The sequence below is a fragment of the Gopherus flavomarginatus genome, chromosome 16, assembly GCF_025201925.1.
Source record: "Gopherus flavomarginatus isolate rGopFla2 chromosome 16, rGopFla2.mat.asm, whole genome shotgun sequence".
Classification (NCBI taxonomy): domain Eukaryota; kingdom Metazoa; phylum Chordata; order Testudines; family Testudinidae; genus Gopherus; species Gopherus flavomarginatus.
Window position 1 is genome coordinate 28,000,742 of NC_066632.1, and position 17,686 is coordinate 28,018,427.

Genomic DNA, 17,686 nt, shown 5'->3' on the forward strand with positions numbered 1-17,686 from the left:
TCCCACTGAAACTCTAGAGGGAATTTAATGAGGCACAATGGAATAACTTGGGTGCAATGTGACCTGGACACCAGCATTTGAGCTAAGTGTCATGGGACCTCTAATGACAATAACCATCAGTACCTCAGCTTTCTGAGACAGCAGCACCTCATCTCATTACTCTTGATGTAGTCCTCCCAAAGATTCCCTCTCCCGACTTGGTACAGACTCAAGAAGCAAGAGTGCCACCTATAGTGTCATAAACAGCACCTTCTGCAACATCAGAGGTTTACCAACCAAATACCAACCCAGGCCCAACCCTGCTCAGCTTGTGGAGGATTCTAGCATGAGGGACGGCTGACTTCTTTGGAGGTGGGTGGGGGAACCTAGCCTGGATTTGTGTTTCTTCCAAAACCTTAAAGCCAGAGAAGTAGGACCATGTTCCATTATCAGCACCACAATTGAGCCTGTTCTCAAACAAAAAAAGTGTCAGCTCTCTCCACTGAACTTATTAGCCAACTTTCAAAGTTCTAGTATTGTATAATTTACAGATGCACCTAAGAGAGAGGGAGAGACACCTATCATAGAGACTCTATTGTGTATCGGATCTATGTGTCAGCATGAAACAAACACTGCACAGTACAGAGGGAGATGACAAAGCTCGAGTGACTGAAAATTATATTCCACTGATACATGGAGTGTCTGTGTGTCTATTTATGTTTCTCAGTCTTGTCATTTGTCTCGCTCACTCTCCCCAGATTTTCTACTGGTGACATCTCATTACTGTGCTGCTCCATGGAAAAGAGGCTCAAAATAGAGGGCAGGGGCCTGAGATCTGGGGAGAGGGATTTCCTCTTACTCCATGAGAGTCCGCACTCCTCAGGCAGACACTTTCTGAGACTGTCCCAAAGGCTGCTCTTGCAAAGGGGAAATGGTGCAGAGGACACACTGGATAGTTCACTTGCCATGGATGTACTGGCAACCAGAATTCTAAAATGTAGTGCTAGAGAGAAAGAATCTAGACTAAAGAAAAACTGATAAATGGAGAGAGAGATAAAAAAAGATAGAGCAGGAGAGAGACACACAGATTGAGAGAGAGATTAAATATAAAGAGTACAGAGAACCAGGCATGATCTGAAATTTGTCACTCAGAGCAAGGAGCACTATCAGGTCCCATAGAGCTGGCACTAGCCCCCAGCACTTGACTTCTGAGACAGAGGCCTTTCAATTCTGCTGCCTGTTGGCTCTAAGACCTTCCCCAGACCAGGGGCTGTGTTAAGTTCTCAGTTCCTCACCATCTGCTGCTAAGTTCCTCAGCCAGGCAGTGGTTGAGCAGCAAGTAAACCCTAGGAGCCTCCATTCAGTTTGGATGGACATCCAAAAGATGTGACATTTATCTTGGGAAGTCTTCAACAGACAGTCTCTCCTGGCATTTGGTCTGGGTCTTCGGCTGCAGTTTGGTGGCGGGGGGGCGGGCCTTTAGTTGATCCGCGTCTTCGGCAGCACTGAAGGGCCCCCCACCGCCGAAATGCCGCCGAAGACCTGGACCACTGTCAGGCCAGGGCTTGCGGGACCAAGGGCAAATTGCCCCACTTGCCCGTCCCCCGCCCTGGGCGGCCCTGAGAAAATATCCCAAATGTGACCCAAGTGTAACCTAGGTCTGGACAGAGCCTGAAAGAGTGTGCTGGTTCCCCGTTAATTTCACTGAGTTGTTAGCGCTAAACCCTAATGATGGGTCTTTAATAATGTCAGTATTAACTATTTCACTGCTTCACATTTTAGAAGATGGAGTGGCAGAGAGAGAGGGATGTGGCTACAGGCAGGCAAATATCATATATATAGCTGGCAGCTCCCTCCTTTCTTGGGCATGGCAATTCAAACACACAGAAACCTGGGAGATCCAAGTTGGCTTCACATAATTTCCCTCCTCATACTACCAATGGTTCCTGCCACATCTGTAGTTGACATGATCCCCATCACTGGAGGTTTCAAGGACAGGTTAGACAATCACTTGACAGGGATGGTCTAGGCATCCTTGGTCTGGTCTCAGTGCAGGGGGATGAACCAGATGACCTCTTGTGGTCCCTTCCAACCCTACATTTCTATGATTCTTTGACATATCATTCTGCTGAATGAGAGCCCCCCACCACATGCACACCTTACCACTCCAGAATCATTGCAGTCTCTGTACCAACCAATCTGGCTCCTGCAGCACGGCATACCCACTTTGCTCAGTATCACTTGAGCCATCAGTTACCACCAGGATTTGCCCACTTCCAGGACCTGCCCACTAAGGGCTGGAAAATTTGCCATGACATATATGTACATGATTATGGCGTGCCTACCTCAACCCCTCTGAATCACATTCCCTGTTCAATTACAGAAATATCTACACAAATGCCACAGAAATATCTGGCAAAGGCTACCCAATGTCCACAAAGAGCGTGGATGGATGCAGATCCAAGTATATCCTCTCTTGAAAAGTCCCCCCTCCTTTTGAAATACCTGCTATTTGGTGCAAGCCAGTTCTTGTCAAAGGCAAAGGATGTGCTATTCAGAGACATAAGAGAGTCTGCATAGGCACTGACAGAAACATTCTCTCTGTGTCTTTTTCAAGTCCCCCCTCCAGCATGTCACCATCACAGACATATCCACCCTGGACACAAGACTATACCATATCCACAGTAATTCCCATTCTAGAAAGTGGCCACAGAAAGGTTCACCACAGAGAGTCAAAGTAATGTTTACAGAGGGTGCCCATGAGCAGCACCGACCATGGGACATCCCCATAATGTCCCACATCAGTTCCTGTTGTGCTCAGAGCAATGCCAGCCACAGATCCTACACATGGTGTAAATTCACAAGACATCCTCATCTCAGGATACAAATCTAGATTAGTAAAGCAGTGGCATGATCCAGATTGCTCTAGGCACAGCATTATTCCAAAGGATTAGGAGTAGAGGAAGCCCACAGCATTTACCACTTTGAAGTCCTCTGGGTTGCATTCCGCTCCACGGAAGAAGCAGGACAGCAGCATCTCCCGGATATCATGGCCAGCCCGATCATAAAACTCTAGCATGTTGAAGGGCTTTGGCTTGAAGTTTCGGAAGTTGGCCTTTTCTTGTAGGATCTCCAGCTGCTTCTCATCGGCCATCTGGGTGTCTGGGATCTCATACCTGGGGAAACAGGGCAGAGAGACTTCTTAATTCTTGTTGGAGAGAGTCCTGCCCTCGCATATACAGGTGCAACTCCCACCAAGCTAATCTCTGCTCTTAATGTCACCGATTACTTCAAATGAGTTATTTCCACATTGACACCAATGTCATTGATAGCAGAGCTGGCCCACTAACTTACGTGGGATGTCTATAATTGAAGGATAGAATGTAACCTTGTTTTACAGCACCAATGTAGAGCATCCAGGCACCTCCAGTACTGACACAAGACTGTGTCCCCTCTGCTGTAGAGCAACACAGCACCTGGGAACCTTCAGCACTGAAATATGACTCTGTCCCCTGGGCTACAATATAGCACAGGGCCTAGGCACAAATGCCAAGTTTTGTGCTGCTCCATGCGTGACCTTTTAAGAACATTATTTAATCACACAAATTGCATATTTGCAAATAATTTCCATAGAACCATAAATTTCAGCAAATGACAACACACCTTGCCCCAAGTAGGATGATCAGCCATGGGAAGGGCTTACCAAGTGCTATAGTGGATTGTCCATCACTGGCAGTGTTTAAATCAGGTCTGGATGTTTTCTAAAAGAGGTGAGGCGAGACTAGATGATCACAGAGGTCCCTTTTGGCAGGCCATGGAGCTGCACAAGACGTGCCAGCTCTGGTAGGTGCCTGTGAGGAGGGGATGGTGGGTGCTGGTGATAGCTGAAGATGCTGGGATGCTGGCAGCATGGGTGCTGGGATGGAATAGAAACACGATGATGATGATGAACAAGGATAAGCAGGGGTCAATCATTCACCACTGATACGCAGCCAATCTGCATTGTCATAGGAAGCCATGACACTGGGCTAGACGGACCACTGATCTGACCCAGCATGGCCATTTTTATGTTCTCATGTTGCACCTTTGGGGCAGCGTGACAGCTGCCTAACAACAGCCTTGCTAAACAAAAGACTAGGACAGGAAATGAGGAAGAAAACTACAGCTGACTGAGAAGGGGGGTTGTGGAGAAAGAGTTAGGGATGCCGAACGTAACTATCAGAAACATAAATGCCCAGGGCACAGGTTTAACCACAGCTCTGACAACCACTAGCATGGGATCTTTTCATGTAATCTGAGCAAGACAGCACAACATCCTTCTAAAGACTATACTGGGGCACCAGCTCAATACTAACTGGGAAGGCGGCCCTCTACTGAATCACTAGCACCTCTCCCTGCAGTTCTAGAGTGAGCCAGTCCAACCTGGCTTAGTTTGTGCGATCTGACAGGCTGGAAAGAGGTGCTGATAAAGCTGCAGGCAAAACAGGTTTTGCCAACCTACTTTAAGGTGCAGCCTGTGTGTGTCTCCATGCCCCCTTCCTTCCCCTCTTATAACTTATTCACGTACTCATCCTAATCGCACAGCCTTTCTTTTATTCAGTAGATGAAAATGTCTTTCCTCTGTTGCCTTGGGTCCAGATCCTGCTCGCATTTTTATGTCAGCGTGAGTTTCCCTGTTGACTTTAGTGGGAGCAGGATGGGCAGGGCCAGCTCCAGGCACCAGCAAAGGAAGCAGGTGCTTGGGGCAGCCAATTGAAAGAGGTGGCACGTCCAGGTCTTCGGCAGCAATTTGGCGGCGGGTCCCTCAGTCTCTCTGTTCCTCTTTAAGCTGCTGCTGAAGTGTCGCCAAAGAGGAAGAGAGGGAGTGAAGGACTGCCGCTGAATTGCTGCTGCGAAATGGAATGGCATGATTGAGCTGCCGCCCAAGTGCCACAGGTTGGCTTTATCTTTTTATTTTTTTTCCACTTCATCACTTGGGGCGGCAAAAGAGCTGGAGCCAGCCCTGAGGATGGGGCATTTATTTGCACGTACTAGGATATGCTTGAACACTGACTGAGGATTCACACAACAGATCGGATCAAATATGCAGCCACTTTGGGCTTGTCTACACAGTGCAGCAAAGTGCTCTACAGAGGTACTGTTTGGAGAGAGCTCTAACGTTGTACTCTAACTGCCCCATGTAGATCTTACTGGCACACTAACATGAACCTTTCAGAGTGCGCTAGTAAGGTCTACACAGAGCAGTTGGAGCACAACACATTGCAGTGCTCTACAAATCACACCCCTGTAGAGCACTTTGTCACACCATGCAGACAAGCTCTTAGGGTTTCATGTTTGTGCCTATGCTGCACACAGTGGCCACAAGGATCTTCACAGCAACAGCCAGGGTATTACTCCAAAAGCAAAGGCCCGTGATATCAGCTCTTAGCAGTACAGAGCCTAGGACACACACCTGAGCAGTTCTGATTCTATCCAACAGAAGGCAATGCTGTACCCGTGTGCACACACACACACCCCAGTGCCTGTCACATTCTGCAGTGACATGTGCACAAGGATCATTAGTTTTCATACTCTCAGGCATATTACAGAGAGCAGTTACAACAGCAGCCAGATCATTCAAAGAGCAGGGGCTGCTGCCAGTTTAGAATGGCCAAGAATTGTCACTGACAAAGGCTGGGGACTGGGCAGGGAGCTGCCACCAACATGGCACAGAGGCTGGATAACACTGACAAGCCTGTAAGTGGAAAGCAAATGCATTATGGGAAGAATTGATAGTGACCCATGGGCTCTGTACCAACATGGGGAAAATCTACTGGCGCATGGACTGAATTTTAATATGGGAAAAGTACATAAAAGCTCTTGGGTCCCATACTAATGTTTGGCAGAAGCATCTATGGGAGTTCTTTCCTACACAGTGTGGGCGTCTACGCATTATATCATGGCCACTTCCTCACTGTCCCATCCCCAGCTGGCCAAGGGAGTTTACATCTCCCTAAAGTATAGATAGAAACACTATTGCCATCTCTCCTGCCATCTCCTTGTGGTACCTTGGATCTGCCTGCACATGCCACTCATCCTGTGGACAAAGACTTGCCAATATGTGCAGAGCTGTTTTGCTTTCCTGCAACTGACCATCGATGTGAGGTGTAGGGTGCAGGAAAGCAATCCATGCCACACCCTCCCCAACATACCCACCAGGTCTACCAGCCAAGCACCCAGGGTAGCTCTAGCATCTGAGCCTCATCCTGAGGAGCAGTGTGTTAACGGGATCACTTTGGGCCCCTGTTCTCAGTCTTTTCCTTTGTTGGCAGATACCAGGAGGACCCCAGGCCAAATTCAGCTGTGCCTGTTGACTTCATTGGAGTTGTGCCCATCCATGCCAAGGCTGTACTCACCCATCATCTCATCTTTCACTTGCATACACACAAAAGGAGTCTCTATTATAGCAGTCATAGCACAGGGCTGCTGAGGCTGCCCACGCTGGTGTGCCCACGTCCCCTCCCCAGCCACTTACACAGGTAGCAGTTCTTTTTTCCCCATGGGAAAGTGTCATTTTCCCAAGTACCAGTGGTGGGGTGGGCATGAATGTGATCAGGATATGGATGTTATCTTGGGCATTCAGGAGCAGACAGGCATGCACTGCAGAGGGAACTGCTTTAGATGTAGCGTATGGGACTAAATTAGGCCTGAATATTTAAATTAGGCCTGAATACTGGAGCGTCATATCTCCATGAATGTATGCAGGGATGTGCACATGCAGTGTGTGCAGGTCCACATGATACATGGAGCCATATGTAGCTTATGCAGGTGCACGGACGTATCTCTAGTGCCAGAGTATCGTGTCTGTCAAACACCTAGGTGCAGATGCGCACACAATGCCCTGTTGGTTGTGTGCACAAAGATGTCAGCACATTCAGACGCATGGTGCTGTACTGTCCCATCTAGATCATCAGTGCTGAGCTCATGCAGCACCCTCAGGGCTTGGCTTCCCTGGACCCACCTGTTATTGAGCAGAGCGAGGAGCTCCCCCGCATGGTACAGGTCATTCTTTGTTACACGGCTGAAGCGGAATTCATTGAGGTTGCAGAAAGTGACAGCAGGGAAGGTCAACCTGGTTGTGGCCACTTCATCCAGCTTGGTGACATGAGGGTAGAGGAAGTAGTATTGGATCCTCTCCGTGCAGACATAGGCCAACAGGGCTATAGAGCCCAGGAAGCAGAGAGTCCAGATGATGCGCTTGAAGGAGAACCTCTCATAGGAGATGATGTGGGACAGGCCATGCAGAGTGGAGCTACTGGCAAAGGCCTGGATACTGACTGGATGGCCATTCTCCACCTCCTCCTCGTCCACTTTCAGGTCCATCATAGTCAGGGCTGAGATACAGAGCGGGCCACTCTATGAAGAACAGAGGAGCCCATTACTCCCAGCATGGACACATGGACAGGCCAGCCTAGATGCTGTTGCTGCTCCCAGGCTAAGGACCTCAGCAGGGACAGCAAAGATGCCATAGTGGGAGAGGCAGTAATGAAAGGTGCATTCCCAGTGGACTCAACATCCCAGAAAATGGAGCAAATGACGGGAATCCTGGGAGGATGCTCCCAGCTGCCTCTGAGGCATTCCATCCCATGCACTGGGTTTTTGAACACAGTCCCTTGTATTTCTACATCCCTCTCACCCTGTCTCTGTCACTGTGATGTCCATACACCAAACCTAGTTACCATTCTCCCCCAAACAACTCTTTCACAGGCTTATCAGATCCTCCCCTTTTCCTCCACCTCCTCCCACCACACACACACAGAGCTCTAGCATGTCAAGAAACAGACCAAAGAAACAAGAATCCAAACCTGAAGGCAGGGTCAGTGTCCAGGGCTGGGTCCACACTGCTCCTGGAAGGCTGGTCCCAGCAGCAAAGAAGACAGGTCCTTGCACTAGGGTGGACCTCCCTCCACCTCTCGCTGTCTGGATGAGAAGAAGGGAGCGAGGGAGACGCATGCACGGAAGGATGTGAGAGTCACAGAGACTGGCTGGTGGAGGAAAACCAGAAAAAGAGGAAGAGAACTAAAAATAATCCTAACTCCTCAGGTATCTTAGGAGGGAAGGTGCGATCCTGTGGAATCTGGGCTGCACCAAGGAGCCTGTTCACTGCAGCTGCTCAGGGAAATCAAAGGAGATCATAGCTGGAAAGGAGGCAGCTGAAGGGAGAGAAGAGCGATTGAGAAAGAGAGCGAGCAAGCGAGCAGGCGTCTGTATCCCTGCCAAACACATGGATATCTCCCCTTGTGGCTATTCAGAAGCTTTTTATTCCTTCAGATGCATAATCCACATGAATTCATTGTCTCCGTGCTGGTGGGGCCCAAATGGCGAGAGGATGGGTCCTGCAGGGGCTGATGGGGAGCTCAGTGAGAGTGAGCGAGGGAGAGAAAGACAGACCAGGGGAGAGGAGGAGGAGGAGGAGGAGAGCAGCTCTGGAGGTACTGAGGCAGTGATTGCAGTCTGGCTGTGCTGTACTGGCTGGCAGAAGCCGTTGATGCTGATGCTGTGTGCATGTGGATAATGTGTGTGTAAGACACTCTCCCATCCCCCCTTGCTCTCTTAATCAATGCTCTGCTCCTCTCTCAGCTGATGCTACTGCCTGCCACAATCACACCATGTCCTGGTCAGGGAACAATCCTGCATTGGCTGAGGCATGAATCCGCTGATTTAATTTGCCATACTGTCCCTCCTAGGATTCTCAATCACAATGTTACCAATTCATTCCAAACTCAGTGGCAGAGCCTGGTCTGTAACAGCAGCATTGCTGTGACCAGAGCAGTCTCTATGCTTTTGCCTCTGTTCAGTCTTTGTGATGGATCAGTGAGGCTAGAATAAGGAGGAGCTGAATAGCCACTTGTCTAAGTCCCTCTCTCTCCCCGAGGCTGGCAGGACAATGGTGAATCTCAGTGATTTATTTCTATCCTCCGAAACTCTTTGGGCCTGATTCTCTATCCCCTGCACACCATTTACTCCAGTGCAAAGTGGGTGTAAAATACTATCAAATCAGAATAAATATGCACATTGCACTTACAGCTTTAAAAGGAAAAGGGCATGGAGTCTCAAACACTCTTTCTTCCTAGCTCTACAAGTTCAATCATTTCCCAGTCAAGCAATTCCTCTTTTTCCCCACCCTCTGGCCCGGGCCCATTTTTCTATAGTTTGCAGAGCATTGCAAAATAGTCACAAAAAGAAGATTCACCCTGAATCTTGGACAAACAGGCCATTGGCGAGCAGGTAGTAATGAGACCAACATGGCAGAGGAGATGATTCCTTTTCACTCTGGGAACCTTGGATTAACCCCAGCTGGTTCTCTCTCTCCCACTCCTTCCCAGAATCAGGGCTGTCATAACAGGATGACCCAAATAGGGAACAGTCAGATGCAAGGGGATAATGAATAGGAAGGAGGGCTTAACAGGGCTTTCCTAGTTCTAGCGCTCATCTCAATTCCCACATCCTTCAAAGAGAACCAGGAGCAGTGCTCTCCATCCTCTTTCAAATCACCCCTCAAGACCATCATCTTCCATGATGCCTATACAGAACTCACCAGCTAGTAGCTGATGGGCTGAGAGGCAACTGGATATGGCTGAGATGTACCAATATTGAAACTGTCTCCCTCCTCCCTACCCTTCACATCCCTCCTGTCTTCTTTAGACTGTAAGTTCTTCAGGGCAGGGACCACACTGTGTTTGTGTTTGTCCAGTACTCAACACAAAGAGGCACTAACTAGCATCCCCTGGGTTGCAGCTTCAGTGGAGATACCAGGGGCTAAATGGGCCTTAGAGACAGATCTCCCCTGATACTCAGAGGTGACCTCTTTGTCTAATCCCTGGGGCACACTGGCAGGGAAAGCTTGCCCTGGCGATTCCCAGGCAGCTGCAGTGTCCACAGAGGATTCAGTCTCCAGGGTTGTAAATCAGGAACCTTTCATCAGTGCAAAAGTCACAAGCTTTCAAGAAAAATCATATTCTTCTGGGCCATATCCTTGGCTGGTGTAAATCAGCACTGGTCCATTGAGGTCAAGGGGGCTACACTAATTTACACTAGCTGAAGATTTAGCCCATAATCTGGACATTTAAGGTTTCAAACCATTCTTTTATGTTTCTGGTGGAAGGTGGTGTAACTGTTTATAGATGTAAAAGCAGCAAAGAATCCTGTGGCTCCTTATAGACTAACAGACGTTTTGGAGCATGAGCTTTCGTGGGTGAATACCTACTTCACCAGAGGCATGTGTACACATGGCACCATCCATGCCTTTACCTTCCCCTGCTCCATTTTGCACACGGAGCACATTACTTATGCAGGAGAGATGACAGTTACATGCTGACAGCGGTCTCTATATTAAGTTTTCTGATGAAAATTTAGAGGAGAACACACCACCAGGATAAAATTTTTTCTCCTCTACTCTCTTTCTTGTTTTACTGTCGTTTATTTTTACAAACAAGTCATCCTCTGCTGTATTTTTACTGACAATAAATTCACCAATGGTTGTAAGGAATATAAGCTGAAGAACTTGGGCATGTATTGTTTCAGATATCTGAGTGTGCATGCAATGCCTATGTGCCCTTTTCCTCTTTTGGGTGGATTCTGAACTGCCCATCTATATGGCACAGGCCCTACATTAGCAACTAACAGAGAATCTTCTTCATATCAATTGGTCAGTGCCTCTGGTTCTGGAGCAAGAGGACCCACATTCTCTCCCCACTGCTGCCATGAACCTCCAGGGGCTGCAATGATGACTGCTAAACTTTGGGAGTGTTAGGTAGCCATGGGTCCTTCCATCAGCCTGACCAGCCTCTGACTATCCTACAGACCTCACACACACAATAAGTGGGACCTTAGTGACATGAGATGGCTTCACACTGCATTTCCTTACATAGGGAGGAGGACAGTTGTGGCTTTTCCCAGGGAAGTGGAGCTGCAAGGATCTCTCTCTATCTGGGGAATTCATACCCTTGCTCAGGGGCAGGTGGGAGGGGGAGCATCCTTCCAGAAGGGCATCTCCCTTCTGAGGAGAATGCAATCCCTAAGAAGAACAGCAGAGAAAGGTATGGAGAAGCCTAGGCCTTCCTCCTCCACTCCCAGCAGAAGGGAGCAGCTCTACTTGGGCCTCCACCTTCCCCCTGATCTGCTGCCTTAAGATATCAGGCCTGGTCTTTAAAATGCTTCATGGCCTGGGCCCAAGATAATTAAAAGATCATCTAAAGCTCCAGGATGAAGACTGGGATCAACAACTACACTACTCTAGCTAAGCAGGGCTCTCATTAATAAGATTAATTATTCTGTCTGTGCAGGAGACACAACCTTCTCTGGGGATGGTCCGAGACTATGGGATGAACTTCCCCAAGAACTACAAATTATCCCAAACCTCACCACCTTCCGCTCCAAGTGCAAGGCACATTTCTTTGACCCGGCCTTCTCTAATACAAACACATAGCAACAGGTGTATTTATATTTTTAAAGGAAGCCATGCACTGCCAAAACAAGAGAGACTCCACTGCACATGCTTCTTCCTCTGGGAAGAGAATGAGAGAACAAACTACACATGAAAGCCTAATGCACTACTGGAAGGCATCAGATACTACAGTGATGAGCACAGTATAGGAAACCTACCTAGAATGGAACTAACCAGAATTCTCTTCAGACTCGCAGGCATGCAGAACGGATCCAATTAACAGGAAAGGAGTAATCAAGAAAAGGTGTTAATGTGCCAAACGGTGATTAGGGCTCTTAGCACTGTTCTTAGGAAGTGTGTGTGCGTGCGCACGAGCAGGTGGGGAGGGGTGTACTGAGGAAAGGGTGAAGGCTTCTGGCTAAAAATGTGCGAGCTAATGAGCGAGACTTCCACGGGCATATAGTTCAAATGCCTTCACCCAACAGTAGGGCAGATTGAGACAACTCCCCTGGCTCTGACCTTTGGTTCCATTCCCCACTCGCCTCTCTGGCCATTTAGGCAATTCAGGGCTTGAGTGGGGACCCACATGATCTCACCTCTGAGCTCTGGCCCTATTCTGCCTTTGATGGGAGAGGCAGAGGTCTGTCACCAGGCAGAGCTTCTCCCTGACTTCAAAATAGACACTATCACATCCAGGCTCTTTCAAGGAGATTTCTCCCTCAATAGAAGTCAGTGAACAAACAGAAAACCAGACCTTTAACTCAGTCCTTACTTTCAGGTTTCAGTTCCACCCCTCTTAAGAGCCTCTGGCAGCTTCCTAGTTCTGACCAGCTCTGCTCCCTCTCTGGGACAGCAACCTCAGAGCTGTCTCTCTCCCTTGCCTCAGAGGACTAACCACAGACATTAGCTCCACTATGCTGGAGCCTTTCCAGCACAGGCACAGCCTGTCCCAAACAATTCCTCCTCTTCGTGCCCTCCTACAGAGGTGTAGCCTGGGCCCTCTTGAATTGGCTGCATTGGATTCACTCGTTCTGCTCCAGGGGAGCTGGGCCTAGTCTATCCATAGGGACCAGCTATCCTGAGACAAGACTCCAAAGACATGAGGAGTCTTCTGGGGCCCAGCACAATTCTGCTGTGGGCAGGCTAAGGCCTCCCCCTAGAACACCACTTCCCACCTTTATGTGGGCTGAAATTTGTCACAGAAGAGGGAGGTCTCAGACCACCACCCGCATCCTAGCGGAACACTCTGTGTGGGCTGGGGTGATCCCTCCCACCAGTGTCCCATGGCAGTGAGGTGCCCTCCCTCCCCAAAGCCTTTGCTGGGATGGTGTCAGCAGGGGTGCTGCAAAGCAGTGGGTGTGAGCTGTTGTCTCAGGCTCTCTGCAGACTCGAGATGTTACTGCATCAGTTACACTCAAGTCACATTTGCAAGGTTACCCTCCCAACTATGAAGGCTAGAAACAGATTTTTTGAAAGGAATGCTTAGATTGTGTCACCATCACTTGATTCAAGGAGCCATGCACATGCTCCCTGTGCACATGCTCACTGTGACTATGCCCTAACATGACCTTGCTTCACAGTTATTCACTCTGAAGAGCTCCTCAAGTGCAGATCCTAAACAATCCCCTCAGTTCACTCCAAATTTCTCCCCAGGTACTCACCCTAAAAATAAATCCTCTCAGCGCTCATCTCACACCATTCCCCAGGTGCTTACCCAAAACAGCTCGTGTCTGAACGCTCTGGGGGACAACACGAAGTGCTCCTCCTGGAGTGCTCATGCAAAAGTTCTCCCTGAGAGTCACAGTACACTTATCTCCAGGTGCTCAACCTAAACCATTTTCCTGGACCTCACTCTAAAGAGCTTTTCAGGTGCTCATATTACACCACTCCACGCTAAAGAATCCTCCTAAACAATTTTGCAGGTGCACAATCTAAGTTGCCTGCCATATTCTTATCCTGTACCACAGCTGGATGCTCACTCTTAACTATTCCTAAATGCTCTCCAGCAATTGCTCCCCAGCAGCACCAGATTAAGGCAAGCCCCACATAAGGAGACTTGGTTGTCTGCCCCTGCTCCCACACCATGGCGCTATCCTGCTTGCAGGAGTAGTACCAAGGACCATTCATACAAAAGCTTTCTGCCCCCACAAGAACTCCTCTGTGACCCAGCCAGTACACACTTTTTGGAGTGACTGTGTCATGCTGTCTGAAGACTCAGGCAGACACTGCTCCATCCTCTATGCTCAATCATGTCTTCAACAGTGAGGGATAGAAACAATTTAAAAACGAAAAAACCTGAGATGCTAATATTATAATATGACTCTAGAAACTGAGGCCCTAGATATGTCCTTACTATGACCACTCCCCCAACGAGCTGCCTGCTCCCTGATCTAGCCCTTTGCCCCATTCCTCATTCTTTTAACAAGCTCACATTCTGATGCAATCCCATTCCTCATTCCCCTACTCAGCTGACAATCTAGTCTATCCAAAACAAAAGTATAAACATTTCCAGCAAATGTACTTAATATAAATTTGGATTGCCAAGGGTTGTTGTCATAGTCCTAAATAATGAGCAACTGTTCAAATGAGGAAAACACAGGAACAGAGATGCCTCCCCTCTGTTGCAACCCAGCTCCCAGGACACAGACTGGAAAGAGGAGACATCTGTGTTGAAATATTGCCAACATGCTTGTGGGCAAAAATCTCTCTCAAGAGATAGACTCGTAGACTTTAAGGTCAGAAGGGACCATTATGATCATCTAGTCTGACCTCCTGCACAATGCAGACCACAGAATCTCACCCATCTACTTCAATAACAAACCTCTAACCTATGTCTGAGTTACTGAAGTCCTCAAATTGTGGTTTGAAGACCTCAAGCTGTAGAGAATCCTCCAGCAAGTGACCCGTGCCCCATGCTGCAGAGGAAGGCGAAAAATCTCCAGGGCCTGTGCCAATCTGCCCTGGAGGAAAATTCCTTCCCGACCCCAAATATGACGATCAGTGAAACCCTGAGCATGTGGGCAAGACCCACCAGCCAGCACCCAAGAAAGAATTATCTGTAGTAACTCAGATCCCATCCCATCTAACATCCCATCACAGACCACTGGGCATACTTACCTGCTGATAATCAAAGATCAGTTGCCAAATTAATTTCCAGAATTAGGCTATCCCATCATACCATCCCCTCCATAAACTTATCAAGCTTAGTCGTAAAGCCAGATATGTCTTTTGCCCTCACTACTTCCCTTGGAAGGCTGTTCCAGAACTTCACTCCTCTAATGGTTAGAAACCTTCGTCTAATTTCAGTAACCACTGTTCTAGACAGAGAGCAAGTGAAGTGGGATCCGGGAACCCAGGCTGAGCCCTGGACTGGTTCCACTCATGCTGGGAAGCCTCTTCCATTCCTGAACTGCGGGACCTACAGAAGTCAAGAGAGGCCCTGTGAGGGAGCTGCTACAGAGATATTGAAAGAAGTCTTCCTCCCAGGAATTCTCTCATAGGTTTACTACCCCAAGGCCACTCCGCCAGTGAGAGTAGTAGCAGGCAGTGGTGAGTTGGAGCCGGTTCCCACAGGTTCACGGGAACCGGTTGTTAAATTTAGAAGCCCTTTTAGAACCTGTTGTCCTGGTTCTAAAAAGGCTTTTAAATTTAACAAAATCTATGGCAGCTCCCTGCCCTGCCCCTAGCCCCAGCTCACCTCGCTCCACCTCCTCCCCTGATGCTCCCCCGGCTTCTCCTCTCCCTCCCGTTTCCCGCAAATCAGCTGATTCGTGGGAACCAGGGCTTCCTGCAGGTGAACTGGGGTGGGGATGGGGCGCGAGGAGGGCTCCAGGCGCCGCGCAGCCCAACTCTGGCCATGTGGCACAGCTCCTGGCCCAGGCCCCGACTCTGGCTCCAGGCCGGGCCCCAGGCCCTACTCTGGCCACGCGGCTCTGACTTGGGCCGGGTCCCGACTGCAGCCACGCGGCACAGCTCCGGCCCAGGCCCCGACTCTGGCCACGTGGCACGGCTCCGGCCCCAGCCAGGCTCCGACTCTGGTGCCCAGCTCCGGTGGGAGTAAGAGGCCGGGGTTGGGGCGGATGGATAAAGCAGGGACAGGGACAAGGAGCAGGGTGGGGGTTGGATGGGGCAGAGGCTCTTGGGGGGCAGTCAGGGGATGGGGAAGCGGAGGGTTGGGTTCTGGGGGTCTGTCGGGGTGTTGGTGGATGGGGTCAGGGCAGTCAGGGGACAGGGAGCAGGGCGAGTTGAGCAGGGAGTGGAGTCCTTGGGGGGCAATTAGGGTTGGGGGTTTCGGGGAGGAGTGGTCAGGGGACAAGGAGTGGGGGGGTTATGGGTTGCGGTTTCTGAGGGGGGCAGTTGGGGGCAGGACATGGGTGGGAGGTGTACTCACTGGGTGGCTCCCTACCAGGTCTTCGGTGGTGGGTCCTTCACCCGCCAGAGCCATGCCGCTGAAGACCCGGTAGGGAACCGGTTCCTAAGATTTTGGCAGCTCATCACTGGTAGCAGGTGCTAATGCAGAGCAGATAGGCACAACATGGGGCTGTAAACACTGGTGACCTGCCTGCACTTGCTCTCCCAGAACTGTTTTTTTGGATAAATTTCCCAGTCTAGTGTATCGAAGGCCAAGGGGGCTGTAGTAGGCTCATGCTTATCCAAGAGTAACATAATGGTCCAGTGTGTTCCCCATAAGAATGTAAGAACCTACTACTGCAAATACATCTCTACCCGATATAACACTGTCCTTGGGAGCCAAAAAATCTTACTGCATTATAGGTGAAAGTGTTATATTGAACTTGCTTTGATACACCAGAGTGCACAGCCCCCCTCCCCCCCCGAGCACTGCTTTACCGCGTTATATCCAAATTTGTGTTATATCAGATCATGTTGTATCAGGGTAGAGGTGTAGTTAAATATGGAATGCTTCACGAATAGTCACTCCTTCAGCGTAGGGGTAGCACCCCCTGCTTTTAGCACTGAAGGCAAAGGGTTCAAGCCCTGCTGAGGACCCAGGGTGGTTACAAACCAGCAGTGAAATTTAGGCTGTCAACAAAGCAGAGGGGTGCCCACCTGACTTCATGCCTTTGCAAAATGGCTTGGTGTTCAGGTGCCACTTTCCCCTGGATGAGATGTTCTGCTTTCATTAAGCAGAAGCTAAGGGCACCTGCTGAGTCTGACTGAAGAAACACGAGTTGAGTTTTCTTTCAATCTCCTTTTTAAACAAAGAGCACCAGAGTTTTCACCACTTAAAAAAAAAAAAAAGGATGGTTTCAATTTCCAAAGAGGTTGGGATGTGATGTGGGCCTGAGGAGGAAGGACAGGGATCCTTCTTCCGAGGGGTGACAGAACAGGCCAGCTGTCCAAATGCTATGCCAACATCCAGGGAAATATTTTCCCGGAGGAAGTACTGGCAGGGGCACTGCCCACGCTGGGAAGGTTTAGCTCACTCAGCTGCAGTCAGCATGCATTAGGGTCAAGAGCCAGAGAGAAAAATTAAAGAGAGAAAGGAGAACAGAGAACAAGAAGTGACAAAGGGGACAAGAAAGAGTAAGAAGAAGAAAGAAGAATGATCAAGATACAGAGGGAAAGGGAAAAGAACAAAAAGCACTAGCAAGAGCCACAAAATCAGAAAGAAGAGAAAGGAGATGAGAAAATGCAAGGAGAGATAAAGCAGGCTTGCAAGGAGGGATCTGTGAGACGTAATAGAGACAGAGGAAAGGAAGAGACAGAGAGAACCTGAACAGAAGAGAGATGACAGGGAAGAGTGGAAGATTTAAAGAGAAAGTGACAGAAAGAAAGAGGAGGGGGTTGCTTCCACTCAGTGGAGATGACAAACTGTCAGCGGTGATTGGTGCCATCCACAGATATGTAAATTATCTGGGCACCTGCAGTTCCTGCCTCATGGGCATCTTGGGGTAATTTGGAACTTGCTCTGCTCATGCCACCACCCCATCACTTCTGGGTCTCATGAGTCATGCACCCAGTAGCCACAAATCTCCCTGTCTGCAGCTCAGTGACTCTGGCCCAAGCTGAGCACAAAGCAGATCATGGGTCACTTGCCTGCTGTCCATGTAACAAGAACAAGCCAACTGGGGAACTGGGATTTAGATTAAATTTTACAAAAAACTTCCTAACTGTAAGAACAGTGGGACAATGGACCACCTCAGCAGGTTGTGAAAGCTTCTTCATTGGAGGTTTTCAAAAGAAGGCTGGATAGCTATCGGTCTTGGATGATTTAAACACAACAAATCCTGCATCTTGCCAATGTGTTACAGTAGAAGACCT

General features: G+C 49.1%; 1 protein-coding gene across 4 annotated transcripts in view; it reads right to left on the bottom strand.

Annotated features, from left to right (window-relative positions):
• The window catches only part of ASIC1 (acid sensing ion channel subunit 1), a 179,077-nt gene that overhangs the window by 92,771 nt on the left and 68,620 nt on the right, over positions 1-17,686 (bottom strand). For 3 of the 4 annotated variants that reach the window (XM_050925708.1, XM_050925707.1, XM_050925706.1), the window contains 3 exons: positions 7,824-8,003; positions 6,980-7,374; positions 2,960-3,155 (listed from right to left, as the gene is read on the bottom strand). In XM_050925708.1, the coding sequence (XP_050781665.1) occupies positions 2,960-3,155; positions 6,980-7,344 (561 nt within the window). In that variant the 5' untranslated portion in view covers positions 7,345-7,374; positions 7,824-8,003. Of the gene's footprint in view, positions 1-2,959; positions 3,156-6,979; positions 7,375-7,823; positions 8,004-9,211; positions 9,346-17,686 lie in introns of those variants that run through there. The other variant, XM_050925709.1, reaches the window with a different exon arrangement.